The sequence below is a fragment of the Stenella coeruleoalba genome (assembly GCF_951394435.1).
Source record: "Stenella coeruleoalba genome assembly, chromosome: 9".
In the NCBI taxonomy this organism is placed as follows: Eukaryota; Metazoa; Chordata; class Mammalia; order Artiodactyla; family Delphinidae; genus Stenella; species Stenella coeruleoalba.
Window position 1 is genome coordinate 78250242 of NC_137155.1, and position 18503 is coordinate 78268744.

The following is an 18503-nucleotide window of genomic DNA, read 5'->3' on the forward strand; positions in this document are numbered from 1 at the left end:
ACTTGTCAATCGTGATGGTGGTACACATGACCAGTTTAGATATACACGGGACTTGTGTAAAAAGTAATACTATATGTGTATCAATAGTTAGTATGGCCATTGGTATATATTAAAAAATGTTTTTTTAAGCTATGGTTGATTTATCTAGATTTTGTTCTAAAGCCAAAATTTGCAATGGGTTCCCTCATGGCAAGGGAGGATACCATGTATCACATATGGAAGTAAAGGCAGTCTTCGTATTAACTGCAAAGTAAGTTCCCCATCATATTCATAACAGCCAAGTTATTACACCTTTTTCCAGTGGCTTCACTAAAAGCAAAGTTAAAAAAACAATCTATGAATAAAAGAACAAGTGATTACAAAGAGTATGCTGTGTTTTGGAGGTATGATGTGACAATGTCAGTAAGATAGGTGTGCAAAATAAAATGTCTCAACTTTTCCATAAATAATTTTCTATTGTACAATAAACAGGCCTTATCTCTATAGTTGTCCTTTAAGAACTCCCTTTCTAAAGCAGAGTAAGTTGTTTCAGGAATTTCTTCACTGATTAGATTAATATAATGCGACAAGAGCAATTCTGAGGCACTTCCCTCTTTAAAAAAATTTTTAAGAAACAAAATTTGTAATAGGACATATCATTATGGAAATGTTTAAATTTGACTAACACTATTAGAAGGCATTTTTGTAGCATCCTACACGCTGGATTCCGTAACTCAGTTTAATCTTTAGACACCCACTTGTGCCAGGGCCAGGAGAACAGAAAATTCTATTTATCAAAAACTGAATTTCCTATTTAAAAGGAAGCACCATGTTTGATACCATTTATTAAAAGCTATTTAAGTCCCACATGAACTTTACATTTGGTTTCTACTGCAACTACCAGTAAACTCCACTATTACTCTGATTTAGGAAACTGCAACATTTTCGGTGTGCGAGAGTTCTGGTTTGACCTTGCAATGTGAATGCTCTGTGTACCACAGCAGTGGCTCCCAGGGGAACAGCTGAGCAGCCGTCACGTTTCCCAGAACAGGGTGTAACATTCTTTTGCTCACCATGTTTATTTAACGGCATGCTCCAACTCTCAGGGCATGCAGTCAGCTAAAACTTTCAACCCTATTGTTCACTGCTATGAACCCGTTACTATACAGTTTAAGATTTTTTTACCCATTTTAATCTCTTGACAATAAACAAATAAGAAACACACTATTTTATACTATTTGGGTCAAATTAATTTTATTATGCTCCATGATGAATTGCCACCAGTGCAACATCCTATTCACTATACATTTCAAAAAAATATTTCACATACTAAACAAAATTTCAGTTGATAAATGGAAGTGAATGATTGAGAGTCTTTATGAATCTCATACATACAGCATGTGGCTAGCTGAAACTATCACGCAGCATTCAGATATAAAAAGCCTCATGCTAGTTTGTTAAAGGCGAACGCTGTCAGACAATCATTTAGCTGGAGCACACGTGGGAGGCCCTCAGGCTGTGCACAGGTGTAGTGCTGTCCACAACGCAAGGCAGTGGGGGACTGAAACATGCAACCTTTACGTCTAAAGCGGATTTAGTCTTCCTGGCTGGACGGAGCTCCACAGCTGCTGTGTTTAAACCAATAGCGCCTCAGACTTTGTGCAACAACAAACAACAACAACAAAGTCTTTTACTTTTCCTTTAAGAAGAAAGAATAAACTCGATTATCACTGGCAAATTTTATACCCACCTGACGTATTTCAAATTGCGTTTCCAATTCAAAGAATTGATATCCTCTGCTCAGAGCAGCTCCTGATAAATCTTTATCATAACAAAGTCAGCGGGGAAACCCTGAATTCCTTGCCCCAAAGTTAACAGAGATCTTAGATTGGCATTACTTTAAAGATATTTCTAAGATATTTTAAAAATTCTGTATAATGTCTAAAATAAAAGAAAGGAACACGTTTATTATTACTTAAAATAATTACAATGTTCTATTTACCATTTGCACAAATTTCTAATTTTACTGGTTAGTAGTTGTCCAGCCTCATCCACACCAGACCCACAGAGCTCAAGCCACAATAAAAATGAGAGTAAGCAGAAAAAGGTTTCCAGCAGCAGAGGGCACTGTTTTTGCAAGAAACAAAAAGTCTAGAATCTTTCCCACGTTCTTAAATTATTCCTGCAAGGTAGGTAACATTCTTTGAATAACTTAACTGTTTTACTGCACCACTTACTGCTTTCAGCAACAAAACCTTTTAAATTATTTCTCATGATAACTAGACGCATGATCACTAGAGATTATGTGATAACTGGTTAAAATTCAAGCCACATCTTGCAGGTCCAGCCTGTCAAGATCATGCCAACACCAGATTTTGGTCGGTACAATTATAGACAGCTTAATTTTTAGTTGGATATTGTGACTATAGTAATGAAATACATTTGCAACTACATTCTGAGTATGACTCAATGTGAGAAAAATAGGTGTCTGTATGTAAATCAGATAATTTTTCTACCTAAAATTTAAAGTAGGTAGGTATGATAATTAATGCTATAAATATGAAACAACCACCTTTAGGCAGACTAGTGTATTGTAGAGAGGCATCGTATCATTTAGCATACATAACAAATGTGCAGGTTGTAAAGTTTTATTTGTTTTTTTTTTTTAAACCTGTCATTCAGTTTTGTATTTCAAGAAATTTGACATTGGGACCACCAATCTTTTAAGAAAAATGTAACCCTTCACCTGACATTTGACAAAAATCTTGAGAAATTATCAAACTTTAAAAAAACAGCATAATAGTTTCATCATTACAGTGTATACCTTTGCCAAATAGGTAAGATTTTTATGTCTGGTATTTCTGAATACCTCAATCTATACAGACTGCAAAATAAAAATACTTAATTCCACACCACTTTTATGATGTTCTGATTTTTACAGTATATTTAACCAAATATTGAAGTAACCACAATGTATAGCCTCCTTCAGTTCATGTAGAACGAAATTATCTCTAAGATCCCCAAACCTCAACAACTTTTGTTTCAGAATAGTACCAAAAATATTTTTTAAATTTTTGCCTAAAAGAGCCTGCCACATTTGCTATAGCACAAAAATAACCTCAGTCAAGCATAGGTATGCAAGGGCTCCTTATGATTCCAGCCTCCAAATACCACATCTGTACAGTAACAGGCAATATTGCTGTAAGAGGTGTGTTACCATTTTCCCAACTAGCATCTCTGTAGTGATTTTACATAGCGCATATTGCTAAAATTTGAGAAACTGCATCAGTGTAGTGATGTCTAGAGAACTGTGCAATGTATCAGCTTCAACATTCATGTGGCATGTGTTCGAAATGAAGGGGCTAAATAAACTAAAGTTTGCATCACTTAAAAAAGAATGTAGTGCTATACTAGATTTTAATAAGAAAATTTAGGTACAGAAAAAGTAGGGTATGAAAATAGTGTTTTCCTTCTGGCATTATAACTAAATTACATTAAGGTTTTTGTCAGTCTCACATATAATATTTAAACTCCCTTGTTGATGGAATGAGAAATATTCACAAATTAAGTGAGCATCCTGGTGTAAACGTGCACACAGTAACAGGGAGTAGCTTTGCAGAGGATTATGACAAACCCTTACAGATTAAATGAGGTATTGCACAGATTAATAAAAAAAAGCAAAAAAGGCAACAAAAATATACAGCAAATTGGTAGAACATTTACATGATAATTTTACAGAATCCATAGACAGAAAGTAGTGTTTAGTATTTCACCTTAAAAATATATATATAATATATAGATCAGTCTTCCCATTCATCATCATCCTCAAAATCTTCTTCATCATCTTCATCCTCATCTTCATCTAGAAGAGAATCATTAATACAAACAATTAAAACATATGTATAAATCAAATGACATTTCATAATTCTTAGGGGACTTCTCTAATTATTCAGTTTCTAAAACACAAACCTGGAGGAATCTAGTTACTAAAATGGTTTAAAATGAATCAGTAAAATACATCTAAAGAGTATTGGATAGTAAGCTGAAGATTAGAACATGACTAAGAAGACTTGGGTTCTAGTCCCTAAGTATCTATGTAACCAGTTTCAACCTGCGTTTCTTTATATGTAAAATTACATTTGAGTTGATCTCTCTGAATTTTAGGCTCACATATCGCAAACCCAACAAAGGTCCCTTCAATGACTGTCTTTAAAGAAAAGTTGTAAAAAATATAACCAGCACATTGTTTGGCTACCAATTTTAATTATAATTCCAGTGACAGGTGGGAACCGCATCAGCACTAAGCCATAAAGGAAACGGAGTAGGCAGTCCCAGTACCTAATCTCCTCTTCTACCCCCTATTCTCCCTTGAACCCACTGACACCACTCCTTCCGGGTCACCAAGGACCTACCGTCGCTAAAGCTAAAGCTCAATTCTCTGTTCTCATTTTCCTGACCCATCACACCCACCTGACCCAGATGATCACTCCATCCTCCTTCAAACACTTCTTCACCTGACTTCTAAGATACCACACTCTCCAGTGCTCCAAACTCATTAAACTTTCTCTTCTCCATTTATACCCACTTTGATGAGCTCATCCAGTTCCATAACTTTAAATACCATGTATATCTTAATGACATGCAAATTTATATTAACCGTTCACATCTCTCCCCTGAATTCCAGACTCATAACCAAATGTCTACTCAATATCTTTTAATTTTTTAATAAGTATCTCAAATTTAATTTGTACAGAATCAAATTCCTAATCCTTCCTTTCCAACTTGCTACTCCTACATCTTTCCCACTCTGTTAAAGAAAATTTCACTCTTTCAGCTGCTCAGTTCAAAAACCTCAGAGTTATCCATCACTCCTTTTTTTCCAAACCTCACTTCCAATCCATCAGCAAACCCAATGACCTCCATATTCAAAGTATAACTGGTATCCAACCACTTCTCAGGTGCTCCCAACCTGATTCAAACCTGCATCATCTCTAGCTTGGATCACTGCCACTCCTCTGCTAAGAACCTTCCAGTGACTTCCCATCACATTCATGGCTTCCAAAGCCTTACTCCTGACCCGCTGCCACCTCTCAAACTACATTCCTTCTTCTTTCTCCTGCTCTCTTATTCCAGCCCTACTGACCTTGATTGGCACTGTTCCTCAACCTCAGGAACTTTGTACTGGCTGTACACACTTTCCTGTTTTCTACATGGTTTACTCCCTGAACTCCGTCTGGTCTTTTCTCACATGACATCTTAGGTAGGCCTCATTATCCTATTTCAAAATGAACTTCCCTCTCACGGCCTGTTAGTCCTTATATCTCCCTTTTCTGCTTAATTTCTGTCCTTAGTACGTATCACCATTTAATATACATATTTTCTAATTTGTTTTATTTATTGTCTCTCTCTTTCTCACTAGAATGCACGGTCCATGAAGGCAGGAATTTTTGTTGTTTTGTTATTTTATTATTATTCCACAATAAATATTTGTGGACTGAATTAACCTATCCTATCTTTGTAACACGGTACGGAAATAAAAATGCCTATTTAAGAAAAACAAATGTTGCTAAAAGATCTTAGATACCCACATCCTTAAGGAGAAAGAAAGAGAAGGAAAATAACATTTACTGAACACCTACTATGTGCTAGGCAATCTGCTGGTTAGCTGCATATTAGTTTACTTACTGTTCATATCAATCATCTGATTTATGAATTCTCTACATGTAACAAACTGGAGAATTGAGGTCCACCACAGGGAGTAAGTAATAGATTTAATAAGAACAAAGATCTGCTTCTAGTACATCATGCTCTCCAGTAAACCTCAACCATCACACCAGCAAAACCCATATTCTTTCTCTCTTTTAAAAGTGATATTCATTTACGTGGTGGTGTGTATATGTTTAATAACCTCAAATGAGTACTAGTTTATTCAAATAAACCTTTTAGGAAAAAAAAAAGAGGAAACAAAAAACTTTAGGATTCTTTACTAAACCCTAGAAACAGTATAAATTATCTCATTTCTCAGCCCCAACTCTTGCAAATCAGGGAAACCTAAATTTCTTATGTCACAAGAATGTCACAGGAATGAGATTCAGAACTCTCCAGCCTTGTTTACAAGTTGTTTGCCAGGCATTCTATTAGTATTTCTGGTTCAGGAAACAAAATTGTCATTTTGCTAAAGTTGTTCTTCCAATTTATGATTATGACAGTGGTGTCTTGACATCCATTAAGCTTCAAATAGACTAGTCACAGTTGCAACAACTTAAAATATATCCTAGAACCTACATCAATAAGTTATTCAATAGCAGGGGAAAATCTAGCAAAGACTGTGTCACAGAATAAAAAGAGAAGCAGAACTTCAAATATTCAAATTTATTAAATATATATATATACACATGCAAATATACCTGAAGAATGAATGGCTTTGCTCCTTTTCTGCATCACTTCCATTAATGCACCTACAATTCCTGAAGTGGGTGCAGGTGTCGGTGGTGTAGACTCTGGGCCGTCAGATACCTTGGAAAGGAAAATCAGCAAAATTTAGTAACACATCCTTAGCAACAAATCTCTGTCTCCAGAAAATCTTTCTCTCTTAGAATCACTTTATTATTTTAAAACAAAACAAAACAAAAAAAGCAAACAATCAAGCCTAGAATAGGATTAACAAAATTAAGAAGAAAAAAAACTGCTGCCTTAAAATAATTCTCCAAGATACATTTCCCCTCCTTAATGTATAAGCCATTAATACACTTCCAAATTTAATACAACAGTCAAACTTTTTCCTAAATAATACTTGCCCTTACAGCTGGGTTACTTCTGTTCATTCTAGTACACAAAGCCTTGGCTGATGAGAAACTTTAAAACGATTATCAAAGGACATCACTTTACAAAACTAAGGTAGTATTTAGATGCCTAAAGTTATTAGAGAAGAACATTTTAGGATATCTAAGAGCAATTAAAGAGACTTATGGTTTCCTAGAAAAACTCAGCTTTACTAATAGGCTTTATAACTTTAAATATTATACTTAATATAAAGTTATAATGTAAATATGTACAATATATAATATACTAGAATTCAAAATGAACCTTCCTTCTCATATCGTGTAGGAGGAGGAGATCAGATGCGTAGCTTTCAAAATGTACCTCACAAGGCAACTAACTATCCCTAACTAAAGTACTTTACCTAATATAAACTACATTTGGGGGGAAAAAAATCAATATCAAAGGGTCTCATTAAAATCTAATTTCTATATAAAATAATCCCTGATTCCAACACTCATTAAAAAAGAAACTACAGGAAGTTTGTAGAGATTTAGGAAAAAAAAATACAATTTAGAAACTATTGCTGTATGTGCACTCTGACTAAAATGAGCAGTCGTTTATACAAAACAGTCATTTTGTTAACTTTGTCCCTGGGATGATACTGGTATAATTAAAAATGAAATAGCACAGCTATACTAAATAATTACATACACACACACACACACACACACACACACACACACACACACACACACACAGTTGACCCTTGAACAACACGAGTTTGAACTGCATGGGTCCACTTATATGCAGATTATTTTCAACAAATATATTGGAAAACTTTTTAAAGATTTGCTACATTTGAAAAAACTTACAGATGAATCACACTGCCTAGAAGTATGGAAAAAATTAAGAAAAAGTTAGATATGTCATGATTGCATAAAACATATATACACATCTATTTTATCATTTACTACCATAAAATATACACGAATCTATTATAAAAAGATAGAATTTATTAAAGCTTATACACAGACTGTACACGGCACCATTCCCTGTTGAGAGAAATGTAAACAAACATAAAGATGCAGTTTTAAATCATAACTGCATAGGATTAACTGTAGTGCACATTGTACTACTGTAATAATTTTGTCCCCACCTCCTATTGCTATTTCAGTATGCTCAAGTGTTGTAAGTATACGCTTAAAACTCCCTGTGATGTTATCAGTGTGAGCAGTTTGTCCCTCCAATAAATTGCGTATCACAGTAAAAAGTGATCTCTCGCAGTTCTCATGTATTTTTCATTGTATTTAGTGCAATACTGCAAACCTTGACCAAAACCACGGGACCCATACTAAGCACCACTAGTAATGCTAGAAGTGCTCCCAAGAAGCAGAGAAAAGTCATGACATTACAAGAAAAAGCTGAATTGTGTGATATGTATTGTAGACTGAGGTCTGCAGCTGCAGCTGCCCACTGTTTCAAGACAAATGAATCTGGCATTAAGGACCATAATAAAAAACAGAACAAGAAATTCATGAAACCATCGCTGCAGCTACATCATCAGGTGCAAAAACCTTGCACTTTTTGTGAAATAACTTTATATCTCATATTGAAATGCAGCTTCCATGTGGATGCAGGATTGCTATAAGAAAGGCATACCTATAGACTCTAATGATTTGAGAAAAAGTGAAGTCATTACATGACAACTTAAATGAAAAGGAAGGTGAAGGATCTAAAGCTGGAAAATTTAATGCCAGCAAAGGACGGTTTGATAATTTTAGAAAGAGGTTTGGCTTTAAAAGAAAAGCAGCTTCTGCCGACCAAGAGGCAGCAGAGGAGTTCCCAGATGCCATTAAGAAAATAATAGAGGAGAAAGGATATCTGCTTGAATAGGTTTTAAATGTAGACGAAAGTGTCCTAGAAGTGCCCTGGAAGAAAAATGCCACAAAGGACACTTATAAGTAAGGAAGAGAAGCAAGCACCACGATTGAGGAGGGATAGGTTAACTCTGCTGTTCTGTGCAAATGCAGTCAGGTTTACGATCAGGACTGCTCTTATCTATAAATTTGCTAACTCTTGTTGAAGGGAAAAGATAAACACCAGCTGCCAGTCTTTTTGGTTAGATGACAAAAAGGCCTGGACAAGGAGAACACTTTTTCTGAATTGGTTTCATCAATGCTTTGTCCCTGAAGTTAGGAGGTCCCTTGCCAGTAAGGGACCACCTTATAAAGTTCTTTTGATACTGGAGAGTGCCCAGGCCACCCAGAACCCCATGACTTCAACACCACAGTGGTCTACTTGCCCCCAACACAACATCTCTAATTCAGCCTCTAGATCAGGGGGTCATAAAGACCTTTAAGGCTCATTACACATGGTACTCTATGTGACGAACTGTCAACTATAGAAGAGAACTCCGGGAGAGAGAACATCATGAAAGTCTGGAAGGATTACGTCATTGAAGATGCCATTGTTCTTACAGAAAATGTGGTGAAAGCCATCAAGCCCAAAACAATAAATTCCTGCTGGAGAAACTGTGTCCAGATGTTCTATATGACTTCATAGGATTTACAACAGAGCCAAGCAAGGAAATCATGAAAGAGATCATTGATATGGCAAAAAAGGTGGCGGGAGGTGGTGGCAGTGGTGGTGAAGAGTTTCAAGATATGGATCTTGGAGAAATAAAAGAGCTAACAGATACCACACCAGAAAAATTAACAGAAGATGACTTGATGAAGATGAGTGTTTCCAAACCAGTGCCAGATGATGATGAAGAAAATGTAGAAGAAGCAGTGCCAGGAAAACAAATGGACATGAGACAATCTGGAAGAAAGAAGGGTTCTCGGATTATTCAAGACTGCATTTGACTTCCTTTACAACACGGACCCTTCTATGATATGGGTACTAAAACTAAAACAAGGAATTATTGGGTTGGCCAAAAAGTTCCTTTGGTTTTCAAGTAAAAATAAAAGACACATTTTTCATTTTCACCAAGCACTTTAGTGAACAATGTAGTCACCCTTTTGTTCCACTATCTTCTGCCACTTTTCAGGCAACATCATAATTCCATCTTCTAAAAACTTTTTTTTTTTTTTTGGCGGTACGCGGGCCTCTCACCGCTGTGGCCTCTCGTCGCTGTGGCCTCTCCCGTTGCAGAGCACAGGCTCCGGACGCGCAGGCTCAGCGGCCATGGCTCACGGGCCCAGCCGCTCCGCGGCATGTGGGAGCTTCCCGGACTGGGACACGAACCTGTGTCCCCTGCATCAGCAGGCGGACTCTCAACCACTGAGCCACCAGGGAAGCCCTTCTAAAAACTTTTTATCTTTTTGAGCAAAGAACTGTCCCAGGTGCCTTTTATAGTCTTGCAGGGAATTGAAATTTTTTTCATTAAAAAAATTCTGTGAAGACGGAAATAAATGGAAATCCGAAGGTGCAATGTCTGGTGAATATGCAGGATGAATCAGAACTTCCCAGCCAAGCTGTAACAGTTTTTGCCTGGTCATCACAAAACATGCAGTCTTGCATTATCCTGATGGAAGATGATGCGTTTTCTGTTGACTTAATTCCCGATGTTTTCATCAAGGGCTGATTTCAGTTGTTCTAACTGGGAGCAGTACTTGCTGGAATTAATTGTTTGGCTTTCCGGAAGGAGCTCATAATAGAGGACTCCCTTCCAATCCCACCATATACACAACATCATCTTCTCTGGATGAAGACCGGCCTTTGGTGTGGTTGGTGGTCGTCCATTTCGCTTGCCCTACAATCTCCTCCGTTCCACATTATTGTACAGTATCCACTTTTCATTGCCAATCACAATTTGTTTGAAAAACGGAATGTTTTCGTTATGTTTCAGTAGAGAATTGCATGTGGAAATATGGTCAAGAAGGTTTTTTTTCGCTTAACTTATGTTGAACCCAAACATCAAAGCGATGAACATAAATCAAGCTGGTGCAAATGATTTTCACCACTTGATTTGGATATTTTGAGTATGTCGGCTATCTCCCGCGTGGTATAACACTGATTGTTCCCAATTAATGTCTTGACTTGATCGCTATCAACTTCAATTGGTCTCCCTGACCGTGGAGCATCATCCAGCGTGAAATCTCCGGCACGAAACTTCACAAACCACTTTTGACACGTTCAACCAGTCACAGCCCCTTCTCCATACGCTATACAAGTCTTTTTTTACGTTTTGCCTGTGTTTTTACCTTTCTTGAAATAATAAAGCATAATATGCTGAAAATGTTTTTCTTCCGTTTTCAATATTAAAACGGCTACACAAAAATTCACCAATTTTTGGTAAGTTTTTTTTTTTTAATGCACGCTGATATGACAGCTGTCACAATACAGTCTAATAAAATTGTTTCGAATGAAGTTAAAGACAACCTAAGCGCTACTAGAGCCATCTTACGGGAAAAACCGAACAAACTCTTTGGCCAACCCAGTATGATATAGTTCTATAAAATTAGTGTGCCTGCCTCTCCTGCCTCCCCTCACCCCTCCCTCCACATCTTCCATTGAGGCCACTCCTGAGACAGCAAGAAAGACCAACACCTCCTTTTCCTCCTCCTGCTCTTCAGCCTGCTCAACGTGACGACAACAAGGATGAAGCCCTTTACGATGACCTACTTCCACTTAATGAATAGTAATCATCATGCTGTACAGTTAATAAATTTATCTGTTGTGTATGTGTGTCTCTGTGTGAAAATCTAATAACTATATGGCAAGAAGTGTATGAAATATTTTTGTGTCATCATCATCACCTAAGTATTCATCATGTAGAACACTGTGTGTAAGAGTTGAAGTGGATAGCCGCTCCTTACATAGGCGTAAGGTGAGGGATATTTAATATAAAATTAACACTGTGTTAGTTTTCTTACTGTTCTACAACTTTGCTTTTGGAGAACTACCTTACCATACAGTATGCCCCCCCTCTCGTAACTGGAGAAACTGCGTATCTGCCTACCTTCACAGGCAAGTGGTTTTTGAAAAAACATATAACAATGTTCCCAATACAGTATTATGAATATGACTGTACTAACATATGCCATAAAAATTTTATAACGATTCATTCACTAGTATATAGGCTGGCTACTGTGAAGCAACCATATCGAATATGCTAGGCTACCATAAAGCAATCATATGGCTGTCTCTCCGTTAACGCTGCATGAATTATTATACATGTAAATAAATATAAATTTCTCACATTCTTTTCATTTTTGATGTCTACTGTTAGTATTACATATAACATCTACAGTGTTTGTATTATATTAATAAGACAATATTGACCAAATTGATGTAGGTACTAACAGATAGATTATTCATCTTGTAAACAGATGATGTAAACTTACAGCATCAATAAATACAGTTCAGTACTGTAAATGTATTTTCTCTTCCTTATGATTTTCTTTATAACATTTCCCTTCTCTAGCTTACTTTGTTGTAAGAATACAGTATATAATACATATACAAAATATGTGTTAAATTAACTGTTTATGTTATTGGTAAGGCTTCCAGTCAACAGTAGGCCATTAGTAATTAAGTTCTAGGGAGTCAAAAGTTATACACAGATTTGACTGCTCAGGGGGCTGGCACCCCTAACTCCCATTGCTGTCCAAGGGTCAACTTATGTATTTGAAATTCTAAAGTATATGACCCCATTAAAATCTGCTATTCACCTGGGCTGTGGTCATTTTGACAATAATTCCCCCCCCCCCAACAACTATTCAAAGTTCTTCAACTGCTCCTGAGAAACCTGTAGTCTGAACTAAATGGGGAGAGGGAGCAGAGGTGATTGTTCACAGGCTGATCTAAGTATCATCCTGAATACATATTAAGAAAAGATGTAGACACATTTTAAAGAAGTTTCTTAAATCTGTGCTAGGTTGATGTTTAAATGCTTTCCTTCGATTAGCTGTGTTCCCTAGCCATCATTCTCTTCCTAGCTAAAGCTTCTGAGATTTAGTAAGTTATCATAATTCTCTACACACTGCAAAATAATTTTCAATTAAAATCTCCTTTCAGCTCCATTTACTTCATAGAAAAATCTACCATCCGTAACCTGCCTGAAGCCCTGCAGAGCAAATGTTCCTCCTGGAACTGAGAGACCACACATAAAGGCCCAGAGGAAGCATGTGAATGTTAGCCAGGTTAGGCTCTAGGTCAGGGGTCAGGAAACTACGGCCATGGACCAAATCTAGCCTGTCCCCTGTTTTTGTATAACTTTTTTAAAGCTAAGAATGATTTTTTACATTTTTAAATGGTTGAAAGAAAACAAAACAAGAATATCTGTGATATGTGCAAATTACATGAAATTCAAATTTCAGTGTCCATAAATAAAGCTTTACAGAACACAATCATGCCCACTGACTTATGTGCTGTCTATGGCTGCTGCTTTTGTGGTATAATAGCAGAGTTGAGCAGCTGTAACAGATACCATATGGTCTGCAAGCCTAAAATGTTTATTATCTGGTCCTTTAAAGAAAAAGTTTGCCAACCTCTGCTCTGGAAGATGAAACGATGACCTCAACCAATTCAGAGAATCCAAAATTATCTGTCACTATAGAAATTCTAATTAGAACTCTTTGAATTTTCTGTGGAGTCTCATTCTCTACTAATCTAAATTTCAGACACATAAACTTTAAAATATGGTTTAGTTTTCATAAAGTTAATGGTTTGACTTTGCCAAAATGATTACAATTGGTTTCAATAGGACTATTTTTACTTCTGTATAGTTTAATAAAGATTTTTCTTTAAATTAAAATTTATTTAAAAGTGTAGAATGACAGATTGCAAACATAGTGCAATATTCTTTATATGAAGTTCTAGAATAGGCAAACTAAACCTATGGTGATAGAAATCAGGTCAGTGATCCTTTCTGAGAAGGGAGAGGCATGAGGGAACTTTCTGGGGTGATATTTTGATACAGAAGTATGGACCACACAGGTAAAGGTATAAACTTACGCATTTTAGGGTATGTAAGGGTTGGAAAAACACACACCAAGAGAAAAAGTAAAAAAATTTTTTTCAAAGATGTCTTATAATTGCTTTAAAATTCCATTAAGACAGGCAGTCTAAACCGAAAGGAACAGATTACTTACAGATTTCAGCTGAATACCCTGCCGTATCTGGTCTAAAAGCGCATCCCTTCCAGAGCAGGACACCGGTCGACTGTTCTGTTCCACTTTTTTTAGCTGAGCACCCTCTCTGATTTGATCTAAAAGAGCTGCTTTGCTTCCTGCAGAAGTTGGAACCTGATGGTCACCATCGGAAGGGAGGCCGGGGGGAGGTGGCGGCCCCGGCGGCGGGGGAGGTGGAGGCGGCGGGGGCGGTGCCGCCGGCCCCGCCACCGACATTGGCGGAGGAGGTGGCGGCGGCCCGGAAGGCGCTGAGGAGGGAAGGGCCGGAGGAGGGGGAGGGTACATCCTGTTTGGCGGTGGCGGAGGCACCCCGACACCTGGCCTGGACGGAGGCGGCGGTGGCGGCGCAGCCGAGGGAGCTCTTGAAGGGGGTGGGGGAGGAGCCCCTCTTCCCCGGGCAGGAGGGGGAGGAGGGCCCGAACTGTGCGGAGGCGGCGGGGGAGGAGGCGGCCCTCCCCGGGACGGTGGTGGAGGTGGTGGTGCTGCAATGAAAACAGAAAAAAAAAGCATGCTTTCCCCCCGCAAAACATGATACTGAAAAAGCGGCTCATTTCAACATGTATTAAAAAAAACCAATATGAGGGGGAAAAAAGAGGCCTCATCTTTGTATGTTACTTTACAAAGATACCTGGGCACAGATGATACCTTACAACTCTGTTTGGGACTACTCGGCCTGAAGATCGCCTTCGTGGTCTATCTTGAAAAAATACTAGCTAAAATAGTAGAACTTAGTTTTTAGGAATCAGCACCACTTATCAAGGTAAGGGAATAAACACATTTTTATGTAATAATAATAAAACTATAACAATGATATCAAACATTTTGGGCAATAAGCGACATTTTACATTTTCATAAAAATGGATACCTTCTCTCTTTAAAGAATCAAGTACATTTAGTTGTTTTATAAAATTAATTTACATTCAGAATTAAATAGCTAATGTAGTATAATCTATTAGAATTTATTCAAGTTAATCTGAGCTAAACTCAAAACTTTTTGACAATGTAAATCTTTGTCACCTAACTTACATTTGTAATTTATATTGTCCTACATTTTTACATGTATAGAACATATAATAACATATAATACAAGTTATGTAATAAATATATATTATAGTGATATATAATACAATATATCATGTATATATTGTATCTGTTGTACTACATTAATAAAAGATGGTCAGCAATTCCAGTGATGGCATTAAGGGAGGCTGGTTGCTCAGCTGAAATGTTCAACTACTTATCCATTAACAAATTAACTGAGAATTTCTAAACACTGTAAAATTAAAGTTATTAATAAAATATTAACATTATCCTGGTAGTAATGACATATACATTCTTATTTTACTTAAGGGAAAATGTAAGCTAAAATAGAGAAACAAATTCAAAGTACAAAATTTATTACATTTCTAGAGACATGATTTTACCAACAGCATACACAAACTTACATAATAATGAACTTCATTACTTCTCCATTCATTTAAAGAGTGACTAGAAAAAATAACTATTTTTAGGAATAAAGAAATCCTAAAACCCATAACAGCTATTTGTATTTACTGGTACCAACCAATATATTATTGATGGATATTTCGACAATCTATATAATAAAAATACCTACCTTAATTTCAAATAATAATAGGCTCAGATGCTCAATAATGCAATGATACCAGAGAAGAAAAGGCCCCCCTCAGTTCAAAGGAAATCAAACATTATCTTCTGATTTTATTTGGGACTATCATGGAAATACACTCTAAAATATGCTATCAAATGTAGTCATAAACATTAGATGAAATATACGGAAAGGCCAAAGCTCACAAGGGTACTGTCTCCTGGCATAGAAACTTTTAAAACTGGAAATAATATATAGCTGCAAACAGGACAGTCATCCTACTTGGATACAGGCCATCACTGAGGGAAGTTCCTATGATTTACACTCAAGGCATACTGGAGATCTGGGTGTTGCAGCTAAGGTTCACCCAATTTTCTCACCAGATCCAAGGCAAGGAGGTTTAAACTTGCTAAAACCAAATTCTTTTCCTAACATAATTTGTAATAACAGGGTAAAACCAAGAGGATATGGCATATGTATATTATGTATACTCCCTGAATAAGATAGTACATCAAATCCTTCAAGCAGATACAAAGATTTCATTTTAATCAGCTGAGGTTTACATTTCAAAAATCAACGTTGTCTGAACTAGCATTTTTATGATTTAGTTGTTTGTTAATCAAGAGGAAAAGGACCCACTCTATTCTACTACAAAAGGTATTAGTCCATCATTTCCTGTGGTTTCACCAAGGACTCTGGAACCATAGTCTTTTCTATGTACAATGATGTATCTCTTCAATAGATAGATTTAAAGTTCTTTTGAACTGGGAATAAGCACATTTATTGGAATAATGTGGGACTCAGCTAATACCCATTCAAAGAGACAGTAAATTATTGTTCAGGCAAAGGGAGAGCCTTAATTGATAGTGAATAAATTATCAACTGCACCAAGTTTGGGTACAGCACAAGTTCAGCATTTCTATTATCTGAAAAGTGAGCAGTAACATCTCTGTATTTTCATGAGGAAAACATCTATTACCAACTTTCTATTTTTAAAATCTGTATTATGCCTACATAAAAAAAGGAAAGTATGCAGAAGATATGCCATATCATACCAAGGTAAAAAGGTGAAAGAATTAAAACAGGAGGAGAGGAGAGATAGCACGTTAGGTTCACATGCACAAAAATGTCTGCTGAGCAGATCACACACCACTGTGATAAAGTCTGGCGGCCTACAGATTTTCAAAACTGAGTCACACGAACACCAGAATCAGAATGACAATGATAGTTCTTAGATATTTAATAAATACATAAAGTAAAAAGCATGAGACAAACGTTACAACAAATAAAACTGTTCTTACTATCAAAGCTTAGTTAGAAAAGAAGAAAGACTGAGGCTTATGGAAAAAACCCCGTCTTGATGCTGCACTATAAAGAAAAGTTGATATACTTAACTTTCAGATATTATTTCAGATCAAATTAATATTAAGAGTAATTGGTAGATAACTCTAGATATTTAAGGGAATTATAAGCAGAAATTGTAAAATAATATAAATATAACTAATATTTAAAAGAAATGTAGTTTTATAGAATTCAGGAAACTACTCTCATGAAGATGAAGTAAACCAGGCAAGTATTATTCAAGACAAATTTAAACTTATGGGAATACTAACAACTCTCTGAGTAGTCATTTATAACTGCATGTTTGCTTATGTTTAGTCCTCCCCACTGCCCCAAATTAATGTAAAAATGTAAGTATATTTTATGTAGGTTATTGAAATAATACCAATTGTGAAAAGCAATCACTAAAAATAAGTATATTAATAATAAAAACAGTGGTGCAGTTAAGAGGTAATCCACAGAATTTCAAAAAAATTATCTAAATTACAGATGAAATATGAGCTCTGACTCATATAGAAATAAACTTCCTTTTTTACTTTAGCATCTATGTAACATTAGTTACATAGCCCCAAACATTAGTTTGAATAGAAGGCAGAAAACCTTACTGGATGTTAGATTTGGAGGCAGGATAAATGAGTTGTAGCTTCTTTGAAAATAAACACATGCATAATTTAGTACACTGGGCCAAATAACATCCCCCATACATACCACTCCACTGTGGTGGACCTAAGAACAGATTATTAGAAATTAATGGACTTCAAACAATTGCAAAGACACACACACAAAAAGATACAGTGGAAATCACAAGGTCTCCTACTTTTTACAAATTTGATTACATGATTTTACAAAATAAATTTCAAGAGATTTAAGTTTTACAAAATATATTTTTATGATAACTTCATAAACTTCTGTCTCTAATTTTTTTTCATACTTCTGAACACACTATATGTTTTGCCTAGAAAACATTTCCTTAATAAAAATCATTAATCTGTCTTTTTATTCTTCCTCTAAAAAAATGTACCTTCTATAAAATCAATCTTGGTTGTCTAAAAGGTTTCAAACTGGGAGATAAGATTCTTGAGTACATGAATCTTGAGTATAAGTTCCCAAAGCATGTTTTATGTAATGCCTGTGAATTTTTTTTGTTTTAGGTAATTTAATTGAGGAACGACCTTGCCTAATTTGATGTTTTAAAAGCAATTAGAATAAAAAGCAGTAATAATAAGTTTAAAAAACAAACTCAATTAAGTTAATACAGACAACTCTCAGTTACAGATATTCAGGTGAGAGGGCAGCAGTATGGACTAACAAATGTCAAGAGTATTTATAAACTTATAAATTCAGAGAACTCAGAGAGACCCTGAAAATATTTTGGTATAAGGTGAAGGTGAGTGGTAACAGTGGAGAAAAAGAGAGTCAAGGAACAAACTAGAGGTCCACAAGACCTTCCATCATCTGTATACTAACTGTAACTACAACTCATTCTGGCCGCATTAAAAAACAATAATGTTGCTGTGCCCCAGATGTTTTTATTAAAAATCCACAGAATTTGGAAATGTAATCTCTTCATGAAATAAGATAAATTAGCATCATACTAGTTTCAGTGGGACTAGCATTGTGTTTCCACAACAGTAATTATGACTGTATACTTCTTTATATACCTGTTGTCACACCAGACT

At 36.1% G+C, this 18503-nt stretch overlaps 1 protein-coding gene across 1 annotated transcript in view; it reads right to left on the reverse strand.

The window, feature by feature from the left end:
• Positions 1-1075: 1075 nt before the first annotated feature.
• WASL (WASP like actin nucleation promoting factor) overlaps positions 1076-18503 on the reverse strand; it is a 67046-nt gene continuing 49618 nt past the window's right edge. Inside the window, exons 9-11 of the mRNA XM_079930943.1 lie at positions 13839-14359; positions 6387-6495; positions 1076-3841 (exon numbers count right to left, since the gene is read on the reverse strand). Coding sequence (XP_079787069.1) covers positions 3780-3841; positions 6387-6495; positions 13839-14359 — 692 coding nt within the window. The 3' untranslated portion in view covers positions 1076-3779. The remainder of the gene's footprint in view (positions 3842-6386; positions 6496-13838; positions 14360-18503) is intronic.